At 43.4% G+C, this 13,501-nt stretch overlaps 1 protein-coding gene across 5 annotated transcripts in view; it reads left to right on the top strand.

Moving 5' to 3' along the window:
• CDK5RAP2 (CDK5 regulatory subunit associated protein 2) overlaps window positions 1-13,501 on the top strand; it is a 136,192-nt gene that overhangs the window by 20,261 nt on the left and 102,430 nt on the right. For 4 of the 5 annotated variants that reach the window (XM_035113723.2, XM_060270294.1, XM_060270293.1 and 1 more), the window contains exons 7-12: window positions 2,238-2,392; window positions 2,678-2,840; window positions 5,030-5,083; window positions 7,616-7,735; window positions 9,371-9,454; window positions 12,953-13,171. In XM_035113723.2, coding sequence (XP_034969614.2) covers window positions 2,238-2,392; window positions 2,678-2,840; window positions 5,030-5,083; window positions 7,616-7,735; window positions 9,371-9,454; window positions 12,953-13,171 — 795 coding nt within the window. The remainder of the gene's footprint in view (window positions 1-2,237; window positions 2,393-2,677; window positions 2,841-5,029; window positions 5,084-7,615; window positions 7,736-9,370; window positions 9,455-12,952; window positions 13,172-13,501) is intronic. The other variant, XM_060270292.1, reaches the window with a different exon arrangement.

Here is a 13,501-nt window from a genome sequence, read left to right on the forward strand (position 1 = left end):
AAGTGGAGCAAGGCACTAAGACTGCTGCTGCTACTTGGGGTGACAGGTTGCTCAGACTGACTTATGGTCCAACCCTGAGGCCAGGGCTTCATGGGCCAAGGTGAACTGGGATATGCATATAGGGTCAGCTGGCAATTACTGCAGCTGAGGTGACACCCTTGTTTACTGCAATGATTAGTCAGCCAGGTATACAGGGGAAGCAGAGCACCAGTGGTGGCAAGGCTACTGAATGCCTGATTTGAGTCACACACATCCTTGCACTTTAATGTTGAAAAGGTTGGAGGGGAGGGACTGTGTTTTTTGGACACTATGAGGACGAGATGGTTGGACAGTGTTCTCGAATCTACGAACATGAGTTTGACCAAACTGTGGGAGGCAGTGGAAGACAGGAATGCCTGGCGTGCTCTGGTCCATGGGGTCACGAAGAGTCGGACACGACTAAACGACTAAACAACTACAACAACAACAATGAATCTTGCAGGGCCGGGAAATCGGCTTTGTGGGGTGGTGAATGCTTCCCTCTGTGAGGGAGTCTTCCCGGACCCCATTAAGGAAGTGGTTTTAAGCCGCTTCTTAAAAAAACATCTTTGGACCTGGCTATTATGGCCAATTATTGCCCAGTCTCAACTCTTCCATTCTTGGGAAAGATAATGGAGTGGGTGGTCACTGAGCAACTCCAGTCACATGTAGAAGATGCAGACCATTTGGATCCCTTCCAGTCGGGTTTCAGCCCCCATCATGGGACTGAAAATGCCTTGGTCGTGCTTGTTGATGATTTCGGATGGGCTAGGACAGAGGTGAAAGCTGTTTCCTGGTTCTGCTGGATCTCTCAGCAGCTTTTGATACCATCAACCATGGTGTCCTTTAGGGCAAAACTAGTTTGCATTTCACATCGTGATAACTGTTTCCTAATATTTGACCTGGCAATATATTGCAAATTGCAATATGTGTTAGGGCTAGGCCTCACACATATTGAGGTGATTGATAATATCATTCAACAGTTTTAGACCCTTAAGTAGTAGCAGTTGGCAAGACATTGTCCTGTTTGCCACTGTGTAGTTCCTGCCTTATTTCAGATATTGAGATATCTCAATATATCATGATGTTTAGCTGCTCATATATCACACTATTGAAAGCCAGATATTGCCCAGACCTAGTGTCCTTCTGGACCATCTAGGGGGGTTAGGAGCTGAGGGTTACTGTTATGTAGTGGTTCCCCTCCTTCCTCCACGTTTGAGTCCAGAAAGTGGTGTTGGGAGGTGAGTGTTCAGACCCCATGGCACTCACTTGTGGGGTATCTCAGGTCTCCATCCTCTCCCCCTTGTTTTTTAGCATCTATATGAAGCTGCAGGGAGAGATCACCAGGGGGTTTGGGCTGGGTGTTCACCAGAATGTGAATGATACCTAGCACTTCTTCCTTTAAATCAGAACTAGTGAATGTGTTGAATGTGAGTATCTGGAGTTTGGATGACAGCTAATGGATTGAGATTGAATCCCAAGATAAGACAGAAGTACTGTGTGGGGGAGAAGGGGTGATCAGGTGTCAGGGATTCCCTGGTCCTGAATGGAGTAACTGTGCCCCTGAAGGTATGCAGCCTGGGAGTCAATTTTGGACTCATAGCTGTCCATGGAGGTGCAGGCCAATTCTGTGTCCAGGGCAGCTGTCTACCAGCTCTATCTGGTATGCTGGCTGAGACCCTACTTGCCCGCAGATTGGTAATATAGAAAAGCTGGTGGAGGAATATTTTAGCCTCTCAAGACTGTCAGTAACTGTCTTTATGTTGGCCATCCTTGAACAAAAGAACATCAAAGGTGGATTGCAATGTTAAGCAGTTGAATTGGAATACATCAAGAGAATTTTCTCACACTAAACGTCTTAATTGGCTGACCTGTACCAGGATGTCTATGTTATCTAATATTGTTTTTGGTGAATGGACACAAAGTAATTATCACCCTCTGTACTCTCCTGCATTTCATTTTCTTCTGAGCTCCTATGAATAGTTCTCCTTTTTCCCATGCAAGTATGTAGCTGTAACTTAATCAGAGCATTACTTCTTGTATGTGATCAAGTCTATTGTGGTCCAGAAAAGTACATGTCATATTAAATTCCACCACAAGTGGTGATCCTTGCTGGGCAAATGAGCCCCGGAGGGTCAATAGTGCTTGAGAAAGAATTGCAAAAGTTCACTGGCCATGAACGGTTGGTTCATCATGCATCTCTTATTTTCTGAGTACAGGATCTTAAGGTAGCGAAGGAAGAAGCAGAGAAGGCCTTTGCAATGACGGAGCAGGAGAGAGTACTAAGACTTGCAGCCGAACAACAACTTTGTTTGATTACAAATAGCCAGTCAAAGGCTCTGGATGTGATGACAGCACTTGAAGAAAAGGACAGGTTAGGCTGTTATTATGGATAAGTACTCATTTTGTCAAATTGGTCCGATCTCCCTTGACTACACCCCTTACTGGCCTTCCTTCACATTCCAAGTGATTCTGCCTGGCTGGAATGTCCTTGAACTCTGATAATGCCTCTTGCTTTTGTTTAATTTTCATTGGGCTTGTTGTGGGGACAAGTTGTGATAAGTCCATTCAATGACTAGATGTATCAGTCAGATCTTATGTCTTTCCCTTCTGCTCTGCCTATGTAATCATCATCATGGTTCAGTTTCTGTAATTTTAGATGTATTGAGCAACTGAGTCTGTCTCTGAAAAATAAAGAAGCTTTAATCCAGTGCTTGGAAGCAGCAGAGTCCCGAAATAGATCTTCGGAGGAGAGTTTGTCAGAAGAAACAATCCAAGATCATCCTGGTGCTTTAGTGCTTGAGAAAGAGAAGGAGTTGGAGGTGAGGACTATCAATAGGGTAGAAAGGTGGAATCCCTTGAGAAGATCCTGTTTGTCACCCTTGTTGTTTTCCCACAGTTATCTAAGGCATGTCTTTTTCACTGAGCACAGGAACAGTCTGTAAGCTGAGTTGATACAGAGCTGTTCTTTTGCAATTTTTTCTGCAGATGCTCTTTGCTTCCCCCCCTTATTTTGTTTTTATCTTTACCTTTCTGTTCCACCTTCTTTCCAAGGCCTCAAGGTGTTATACATGCATCTCCCCCTCCCCATTTTGTTCTCACAACAACCATATGAGTCAGGGCTGAAGGCAGTTGGCCCAAGATAACCCTGTGAGCTTCATGGCTGAGTGGGTATTTGAACTCCGAGCTCCAAGGACCTAGTCAAATGCTTTAACAGGACACCATACAGGGGATAGCCACCAGGCTATGAGCCACTTGGCTCACTTTCTCAACTGCTTCTCATTTGGTTCCTATTGCTCCAGGCTTCTAGCAATGTAAAACAATTAATGAATTATTTCTCGAAGGCATGGGTCACACTGTCATCAAGTTTCAGAAATGTAGATAATTTATTATTATTGCATTTATATCCCACCTTTCCTCCAAGGTGCTCAATATTGTGTAATATTCTTCTCCCTCCACATTTTATCCCCACAACAAAGCTGTGAGGTGGGTTACATTGCGAGAAAGTGACTAGTCCAAGGTCACTTAAGTGAGCTTAATGACCAGGTATGGATTTGAGCCCTGGTCTTCCAGGTCCTAGTCAAATGCTCTAAATACTATACCACACTGGTGTACCTGTTGCTTCTACGATCATTTCTATTGCAATGCTAGTAGTTTTTGAAAGTCATATGTTGCTGAAAAGCTGGTTAATTTAGAGGGTCAGATTGGGTCCAAAAGGAGTCATATTTGAACCAACCCATAGACCCTTCTGATGCAAATGAGGATCTCAGTTTTCTTTTGCCTTTAAACTCAATGTGGGTGGCAGGAGAGCGGATTGGGCAGAGCAAAGTGGCACTTTGTATTGGCTGAGCAAGTGGCAAAGTTGTTGCTGACACAAATCCACCGCTCCAAGGCCCACAGACATTCTGCAGTCAAATGCTCTACCACTGAGCTATACCCCCTGCCCACAGACATTCTGATTCCTTATATCTTTGAGTGCCAAGTTCGGTGACACTCCCTCCCAGCTGAAAACAGACAGGCCTCCTGACTGTTGAACTTCAGGTGTTTGACAATGGCTTTCCTATTTCAGCAGGTGTCTTAAGTAAGCTGTATTTAATATGCCTGTTTATGGAACTAACATTTTCACCTGCCCTTTTTATTTTAAGTACCATATTGTTTTGGTTGATCTATAAACTGCTTTTTAGCTTCTATGGTGAAAAGAGGTTTATAAATATTGATTATAGTTTTTATTTTATTGAAAAGGGCTGTTTTGTGCATAATTCATTCTGCTGCCACAGAACCAGGTGGTATATTGGTTTGAATATTAGAACAGGACCTGGGAGCATTGGATTCAAATCCCCACTCAGCCCTGAAATTCACCAAGTGACCCTGGGTTAGTCACTATCCTATCAGTCTAACTTACTTTCATGAGTTGTGAGGAAAAAATAGGGTGTGTGTGTCATCTCTAATGACATAAGGTCATTAGAGGAATAGTTGTGTAAATATGTCATATTAATTACCTAGTTGCATGAGGAAAGTGTGCATACTCAGTCCTTGTTTGGGTTTATTGACACATAGGGGCACTTCTGACTTGATTTTATTACTCTTACCCTGCTTTTCTGTCCGTATCTTACAGCATCTTACATGATTAAAACAGTAAGATGATTAAAACACTCTCATCTTAAAAAGTATGATTTCCAACCTCCCTTGATTTTTCTGCAAAGGTGGGGTGTATATTGTAGCTATAGTACCTGCTCAGCTTACCCTCCTCTCCTTCTCACACTTGGGTGTCTGCATGTGGACATCCTGCCTAACACATATAGGGAGTTAAAAGGGGAAGCATAGCTATGCTTGTGCACAAAAGCCAGAGTTTTCAAATATTAATCCTTGTGGTCTCCCGGGATGTATATTTTAATTACGTATATTTCACACATATAATGCTTTTTCTTATTGGAAATAAAAGAACCTGATAGCTGTCTACCTAACTAATAATTGACACTGGAGTGTAAACAGGATTATTTTATTCCTTTAGGCGCTTAGAACAGAATTCTACAATGCAAAAGATGACTTGGAAAAAAAGATCGCGGTACGTCTTGAATTTTCCTTTTCCTTTCTAGTTGTTGTGTATTGGCAGGTACAACCTTTGCAAGTGTCCTTTTATTCTGCCATGAGTAGGAGCTGAAGCTCATGTTGTTTCCAAACAGTTTTTAGCCGAGGAGAGAGCTTCCAATATTAAAAGGTTTTGTAAGGAGTTCAGTGTGTGTTGTTAAGCTTTGTCAGGCATTGGTCAGGATGGAGAACCTGCAGTCCTCCAGATGTTTATTGGACTCCCAACTCCCAATAACCCCACCCAGCATGGCCTATAGTCAGGAATGGTGGGAGTTGCATCCCAGAAATACTTGGAGAGCATACATTTTCTGTCAGTGTCCCCTGTCCTGTCCTGTCACACTGTCTCCCTGCTGCCTGCAGAGGCTTCATCAATCTTCTGCTTCCATCACCTGGAAGAGCCAGGAAGAATAAATAGTCCAGATGAGGAGACATACCACCCTCTAGGACAGTGTTTCTCAATCAGTGTGCCTCCAGATGTTTTGGGACTACAACTCCCATCATCCCTAGCTAGCAAGATCAGTGGTCAGGAATGATGGGAGTTGTAGTCCCAAAACATCTGGAGGCACACTGGTTGAGAAACACTGCTCTAGGAGATGAAAACATGCCTCAGGACCCTAGATGCTAGGTAGCACACATCTGCAGAGCACCATTTGGAATAACCTCTGTTGGACCCGTGGCATCGAAGGCCTAAGGAGTGGATATTTTCCATCAATGTCCTTTCCACATGCCTTCTGCCTTTTAATCTTACGTCTGTTACACACTGGTTTTCACCCTAACCACCAGCCACCTTGGAGGCTTGCAGAACGACATAACATAAATAGTAGAAATAAGTATTGTTTTATTTATTTTAATTTTTATATCAGGATTTATTATATAGCACAATCATCAAAACCTATTAAGCTGTTTAATATAAATTAAAAGCTACCAGTTATCTTGTTTTAACACCTGCTTTCAATGTGATAGTCTTCAAAATAAAATAATAAGTTTTAACAGCATACATTGTAAAATCAAGTTACATACATGTTAGACATGCATGTCTGAGTAGGCTTTCTTAAAGAAGCAAGTTTTTAGGAGGTGCCAAAACTCTATAGTGAAGGTGCCTGCTTAATATTCATCATAAACACTGTTGGGAAAGTCCTTTTCTGCACAGTAGGCAACCAGATACCTTTGGGGACACCCTGCCCCCCCCCCCCACTGTGGTTCTCCAGCAGCTGGTATACAGAGGCACATTGCTTCTGATCCTGGAACTAGCATGCAACCACCATGACTAGTAGCCCAATAGCTTTATCGTTCCTCCATCAGTTTCTTATTCTCTTTTCAATACATCTGAATTGTTGGCCATTGCTACATCCTGTGGCAGCATATTTCACACTTAATGGGCTGTGTGAAAAGAGCTTGGATGAAGAGTCTGTTTAGTTCAGCATCCTGTCTCCCACAGTGGCTGGGAAGCCCACAAGCAGGGTGGTTGCCTGGTGTACTGCCTTTGAAAACAGAGCTTCTGTTTAGCTTTTCTGGCTAGTAGACATTGATAGACCTCTCACTCACCTTTCTAAAGCCACTTAAGCCATCTCCACAACCCTGGGGTCTTTCCATGTGGAGAAGCACATGGAAAAAGCCTCCACCTTATCTCTCCCTTGCACCACTATCCATCTGCTCAGTTCTCACAGCTAATCTGTCCTCTCATCACTCCATCAGTGAGATGCTTATCTTCCATCCAGCAAACATGCCACAACATTGTGGAATGGAGTGGAGCCTTCTGGAGGTGTTGTGGGACTGAGCCGATTCAGAATCTGTTGGATCCCAAGCCAGTCTCACTGCTGTCATGCAGTGGCATTGGGCCCAGTTGCAATGTCAGCTCCAGGATGGCACAGCAATCCCACTGCCCCACAATCACCTTCTGCCCTGGACAGCTCTGTGAAATGCCACTTTGGCTGTGTTGTAGTTCAGCCTTAAAAGGTAGGAGAATAGGCAAGAGTTGCTTTAACCACATTATAAATGTTAAGGATTGCTCCTTTTGTGCTTGACAAAATATTGGGTAAGCAGCATATATGCAGGATAGGGCACTTTTGCCAGGAAAGCTTCAGGCCTAGCTCTTATGGTGGCCAACCTGCATCTACATTGTGCCACTTCAGGCAAGAGGTGGGAACTCACATGAGAGAATGCTGTGTATCCAAAATTTTATGCACTTAGAAAACAAGCTCCTCAGGGAGGGTTCTAACCTTGCCATCTCCCTTACACATCAGCTTTCTGTATACAGAAATTTCTGAGTGGAGGAACATTCAGCTGCAGAACCCCCCTACCCCACCCACCATAGCATGAAGTGGCACAGCCCAGGTAGAGATTTCCCATCTCAACAGTGAAAGGCTTGTGGCAAAGCTTATGTGGTCCAGATTGCAGTTGCCCTGAGTGAGGAGCTGTGCTCTTCCTTGATGTATGTGAAAATAATTTTAATATAGAAAATGTGTGTGATGAAAAAGGATAGCTGTATGCATTTACTTTTAATCTTCAGTCACTCCAGAAGGAACTTCAGGAACGAGAGATGGAGCTTTCTGTCGAAAAGATAAATGCTTTGAAACGAGACAAAACTATCCAGGGATTAGTCCTTGCTGTAAAAGTGAAAGAAAAGGAGGTACTGTACATGGATTACGTTATTCTGATAAAAATGTATTCAAGCCATGCTTGATAGTAGCAGATTGAAGGAAGGGCAAGGTGGACATTCTAGGAAGTCTTGAGGGTTAAGAATACCTATCTAGAGCAAGAGAGGGGAACATTTTTCAGCCTGGGAGCCACATTACCTTCTGGGCAACCTTCTGAGAGTAACATGCCACTGCTGAACAGGCCAGGGGCAAAAGTGGATGAAACAATGGGTGTATATTTTCCCTTTAACAAGTAGGCTATTTTCCACCCCACCCCCCTCTATCCCCCATCCAGGAAAACAAGTGCCAATATCAATGTATCGATACATCGCCCAGGGCCGGTTTCAGGGCCAGAGTGTGATGTTGCCTTCACCCAGCGGTGTGTCATGGGTGAAACTGTGGCTGCTTCTGATTCAGGAGCAGTGGTGCCTTCACCTGCGATATAATGCCAGGTGAAGGCTTCATCACGCTCGGGCCCTCAAACTGAGGAAGGAACAAGCTGCGAGGTGCCAGAGCTGATGCAGCTCTTTCTCCCCCTCGGTGCACCAGGTGCCTAGGAGCACAGAGGAACGAGCTGCACTGGTCCCAGCCTCGCAAGACACTGATGTGAAACTCGCTGCTCCTGCCAAGGCCCGGGCCTGATGCAACTTGTTTCTCCCTCCGCTTTTCAACATCGCGATGTATCACTATATCACATTGTTTGGCTGGTGCTACAGTATGATGTTGAAAAGCTGATATCAGCCAGCCCTAATTAGAGGTCAAAAACACATTTAATGCAGGTCAAAATACTTTGTGTGCAAAGCAGGGTCTGTGAAGTGTGACCCAATGAGATTTGAGGGCCAGATAAAGAGGTCTGGAGCCCATGGTTGGCCCACACTCATGATCTAGAGATAGAAAAACCTTGCTGGATCAGCTTTTCTAGTGTAGTATCTCACAGATGCCTCCAAGAAGTCCAAAAGTAAGATGCAAAAGGAATAGCCAATTACCATGGTTGTATTCTAGCTGCTGGTATTTGGTTGTTTGCTGCTTCTGAAGATGGAGGTTCTACTAAGCCATCATTGCTGAGTAATTTCGTTGTTCCCGCAAGGGGACAATGACAATAAAGATATCTTATCTTATCTTATCTTATCTTATCTTATCTTATCTTATCTTATCTTATCTTATCTATCTTAAATAAAATAAATGCTTGGGTTTAAGGTGGAAGCTAATACAGTGGTACCTCGACTTCCAAACGACTCTACATACAAATTTTTCTACTTACGAAGGGGGCCAATGACTGCGTGCTTACGAATTTCTTCGACTTACGATGCCCCGCGCTCGCCACCGCAGCTGCTCTGCTATGCACTGATCATGCCTTTTGCTTGCATGGATGGATAACAGAGAGGGGTGTGCGAGTGTGTATGGGGAGGGCAGGGCAAAGATTGGTACCAGCCCAACCTCTGGAAGTGGGTGGGAGAGACTCCTCATTGCCCAGTCCTCTCTCTCTGCAGAAAAAAGAACATTCCTGGGAAATGCTGGCATTCTTTTTTCATATGGTTGTGGTGGTGTTTTTGTTCTTGCCCTCTCTTGGCTCTTGTGTGTCTTTCACATCCATGAGATTTATCCCCTTTCTGTGTTCTTTTGTTCAGAATGAAAAACTTTGCTCTGAAATAGAAGATTTAAACACATCATTGGCTGAGGCCACCCATAAAATTCAGATGCGGACATTCAAGGTGAGACAATAAGGATTACCAGTATTATGGTTGCTTCTGTTCCTCCACCCTGTATTTCCAGGCAGAATCATAGAATAGAATCAGAGAAGGGACCCAAGAGTCGTCTTATCCAACCCCCTGCAATGGTGGAATATCAGCTATAGCATCCATGACAGATGGCTATTGAACCTCTGTTAAAAAACTTCCAAGGAAGGATAGTCCACCACCTCTCGTGGGAGTCTGTTCCACTGCCAAACAGCTCTTACTGTCAGAAAGTTTTTTTTTGAATGTTTAGTCAGAATCTCCTTTCTTGAAGCCATTGCCTTGAGTCCTACACTGCAGAGCAGGAAAAAACAAGCTTGCTCCCTCTTCCATGTGATAGCCCTTAAGATATTTGAAGATGGCTATCATAACCCTGGTCTATGGGGTCACAAAGAGTCAGACATGACTAAATGACTAAACAACTAAACAACAACAACCAAAATCACCTTTCAGTCTTCTCTTTTCCATGCTAAACCCAGCTCCTTCAAGCACTCCTTATAAGACTTAGTTTCCATATCTTTTATCATCTTGGTTGCCCTCCTCTGCACAAGTTCCAGCTTGTCAACATTCTTCTTAAATTGTGGTGCCTAGAATTGGACGCAGTATTCGAGGTGTGGTCTGACCAAGGCAGAATAGAGTGGTACTATAACTTCCCTTGATCTGGACACTATGCTTCTGTTGATGCAGCCTAGAATAGCATCAACTTTCTCCGCTGCTGCATCACACTGTTGACTCATGTTAAGCTTGTGGTCCACCAAGACTCCTAGATCCTTTTTCACATGTACTGCTAGTAAGCCAGGTGTCTCACATCCTATATTGGTGCATCTGGTTTTTCCTCCCTAAGTGCGGAACCTTACATTTGTCCTTATTGGGATTCATTTTTCCAGCTTGCACCCAGTTCTCCAATCTGTTACAGTCATTTTGAATTCTGATTCTGTCTTCTGCGACATTAGCTACCCATCCCAGTTTGGTGTCATCTGCAAATTTGATGAGCATCCCCTCAATTCTTTCATCTAAGTCATTTATAAAAACGTTGAACAACAACAGGCCCAGGATAGAACCCTGCTGTACCTCTTCTGTCACTCTTTTCCAGGATGATGTTGGGTTCAGTCAACCAACTACAAATGCACCTAACAGTTACCTTGTCCAACCCACATTTTACCAGCTCCCTCGTGAGAATATCATGGGGAACTTTGTCAAAAGCCTTACTGAAATCAAGATACACTGTGTCCACAGCATTTCCCTGATCCACCAAGTTTGTAATTCCATCAAAATAATAAGTCACATTGGTCTGACATGACATTTCTGAGAAACCCATGCATGGGTCTTTGTAATCACATCATCCTTTCTAAATGCTCACAGATTTAAACAGACTGTTGAATTATCTGTTCTAGGACTTTCCCTAGTATCTATGTCAAGCTCACTGGTCAGCCATTATCTGGGTTTCCTCCCCCCCCCTTTTAAAGATGGGGACAATATTTGCCCACATCCAGTCTGTAGGGATCTGACCCTATTCTGCAAGAATCCTCAAAAGATAATAGGCAAAGGATCTGAAATTACACCTGCAAGCTCCTTTAGTTCCCTTGGATGCAGCTCATCAGGCCTTGGAGATTTGAATTCATTTACAGTAGCTAGGTGTTCTCTTACTACCTCTTTTCCTATCTTGCGCACCCTCCTTTCATCATCTGTTCTTTTATCACCAGGTTGGGCATCACTTTCCTTTTGGGTGAAGACAGAGGCAAAGTAGGTATTGAATATTTTGCCTTCTCTCTGTCACTCAATAGCATTTCTCCATCTTCCCTATTCAGAGGACCTACCACTTGCTTGTTCTTCCTCTTACTTCAGACATAGCTGAAGAAACCTCCCCCCCCAACCTCTCTTGCAACCCTGAGCTCATTCTGAGCTTTTGCCAGCCTGATGTTCCCCCTGCAACTCTTGGCTACTCCTCCTTTGTGATTTCCCCTTTCCTCCATTCCTTCTACATGCCCTTGTTAACTCTCAGCTCATCTGTAAGCCCCTTATGCAGCCAAACTGGTTTCCTTAGATGTCTCCCACTTTTCTTTCTTGTTGGTGGTGTCTGAATTTGGGCCTTCAATATTTCTCCTTTTAGAAACTCCCATCCTTCTTGGACTCCCTTCTCTTTGAGTATTTCTAACCATGGGGTCACATCCAGTAGCTCCTTCAGCTTTTTGAAACTGGCCTTCTTAAAGTCCAGAGTGTATGGAGGTATTTGTCAGACCTTACAGACTTGGCAGAATTTGAGTCCCAACAAATATCGGAGAGGTTGAAGTCCCCCATGAAATCTATGTATTGCTGATGGGCTTTTATTTTTTGCCAATGGGCTATTTATTGCTGATGGATCTTTGGAAATGGTAATATTAGTTAACAGATCTCTTAAATCACTGTTGCTAGAAGCTCTGATTGGTTTTTTGCCTATCCCTCACTGCTGGCTAATGTGCTTTCTTTTGACAGACCAGGGCAGAATCATTTCCTGGATTACCCCAGCAGGGACCCAGTAGGGTACCTCGGCAGTGGGTCTTGGTAACCTCCCTAGGTAGACGTCTAACTGTGCTTTTGTGGATTGTAGAAATGATGTTTTTAGGAAGAATCCATGGCTTGCATATTACTCTGTGGTAGCCAATCTCTGTGTGAGTTGTACTACTTCAGAATGCAGATGATGAGTCATTGGCTTGTATGATAGAATACCTCCCCATAACAAATATTCCCGGCATGCAGAAAGCTAGCACATTTGAGGAAAGGCAGCCCTGGAATTATTCCCCCTTGACTATTATATAGGGCTGTATTTAACTCGGTTATACTCAAAGTATGTCCATTTAAATTAGTGAACCTATTGTTAGTGATGTCGTTCAGTTGGTCTACTCTGAGTACAAGTAGCATTGAATACCACTCAGTTTTCTATGTGCAGCATTTTTTTCTTTATGGAGCAGTGTCCAGCTATGTGAACCCTGTCTGAAGTAGCACAGCCTCAACACGTCAAGGCTGTGACAGAGGCCTGTGTTGAGTGGCTTAAGAGTGCCACCCACAATTTCCTCCATAGAACTAAAGAAGCTGGAAGAGTAGGTTTTGTTTATTCTAAATAGACCATCTTCTCCTTTTCCTTAGCTTAATAGCTCACAGTTGTGAGGCTATACATAAACAGAAAGCCCAACTGCAAGTTTTTGTTGTATAGTAGAAACTTGTCTGATGCTAAAATTACTTGCCCTAGGCAAGCAGCTAATAATAAGCCTGCCTCTAGAAGTCTTAATATGTTCCAGAATGTCTGTTCTACAAGCTTCATTTGGAGAATATTTGTGGCTAGGCTCTTTCGCAAAACAGTTTGGGCAACTGGACTTGTCTTGCATTTGTGATATGAAAACTATGTTGATGTAGAGCTGTGAAAAGTATGAAAATAAAAGAGAAAGTTGTATTCTATGTTGCATGACTTGTGCTAACTGAGGTCACTGCTTTTTTTCCTAGGGTGTTGAAGATCCTCAGACTCTCTTGATGGAAAAAGAAAGTCTCCTGTCGGATTTGCGTTCTGAAAACCTGACCAAAGATGTAGAGAACCATAATCTTCAAAGGAAAGTTAAGAAGACCGAACAAGAGTTGCATGATTTGAATCTTGAGAAAGAGACATTAGTAAAGGAACTAGAAGAGGCTCAGCTACAGAAAAGTAGAAGTGACAAAGCCATTAATGTTAGTATTCAATTTTCCCTGTGTTTAAGAAGCAGTTAAAAATAGTGGGCATAATTTGTAACTTCCTGAGTTGAGAGCAGGGAGAACTCATAGGAACACAGTTCTGGCATCTCAGGTGGTGCCATTGTCATTCTAAGAGAACGAGGGAGGTGTTCATGGTGAGTTCCGGCACCTCTTTTTCTCAAAAAATAGCACTGTGTGTGTATGAAATAAAAATCAAATTAAAAGGCTACTGCCACCTCTACTTTGGAGATAAAAGGTAGTCCTCTTGCAATCCCTCCCAGACTATATGGCTTGCATGACTCCTGCTTACTCATTGTACCCACACAA

The sequence above is a fragment of the Zootoca vivipara genome, chromosome Z (assembly GCF_963506605.1).
Source record: "Zootoca vivipara chromosome Z, rZooViv1.1, whole genome shotgun sequence".
In the NCBI taxonomy this organism is placed as follows: domain Eukaryota; kingdom Metazoa; phylum Chordata; class Lepidosauria; order Squamata; family Lacertidae; genus Zootoca; species Zootoca vivipara.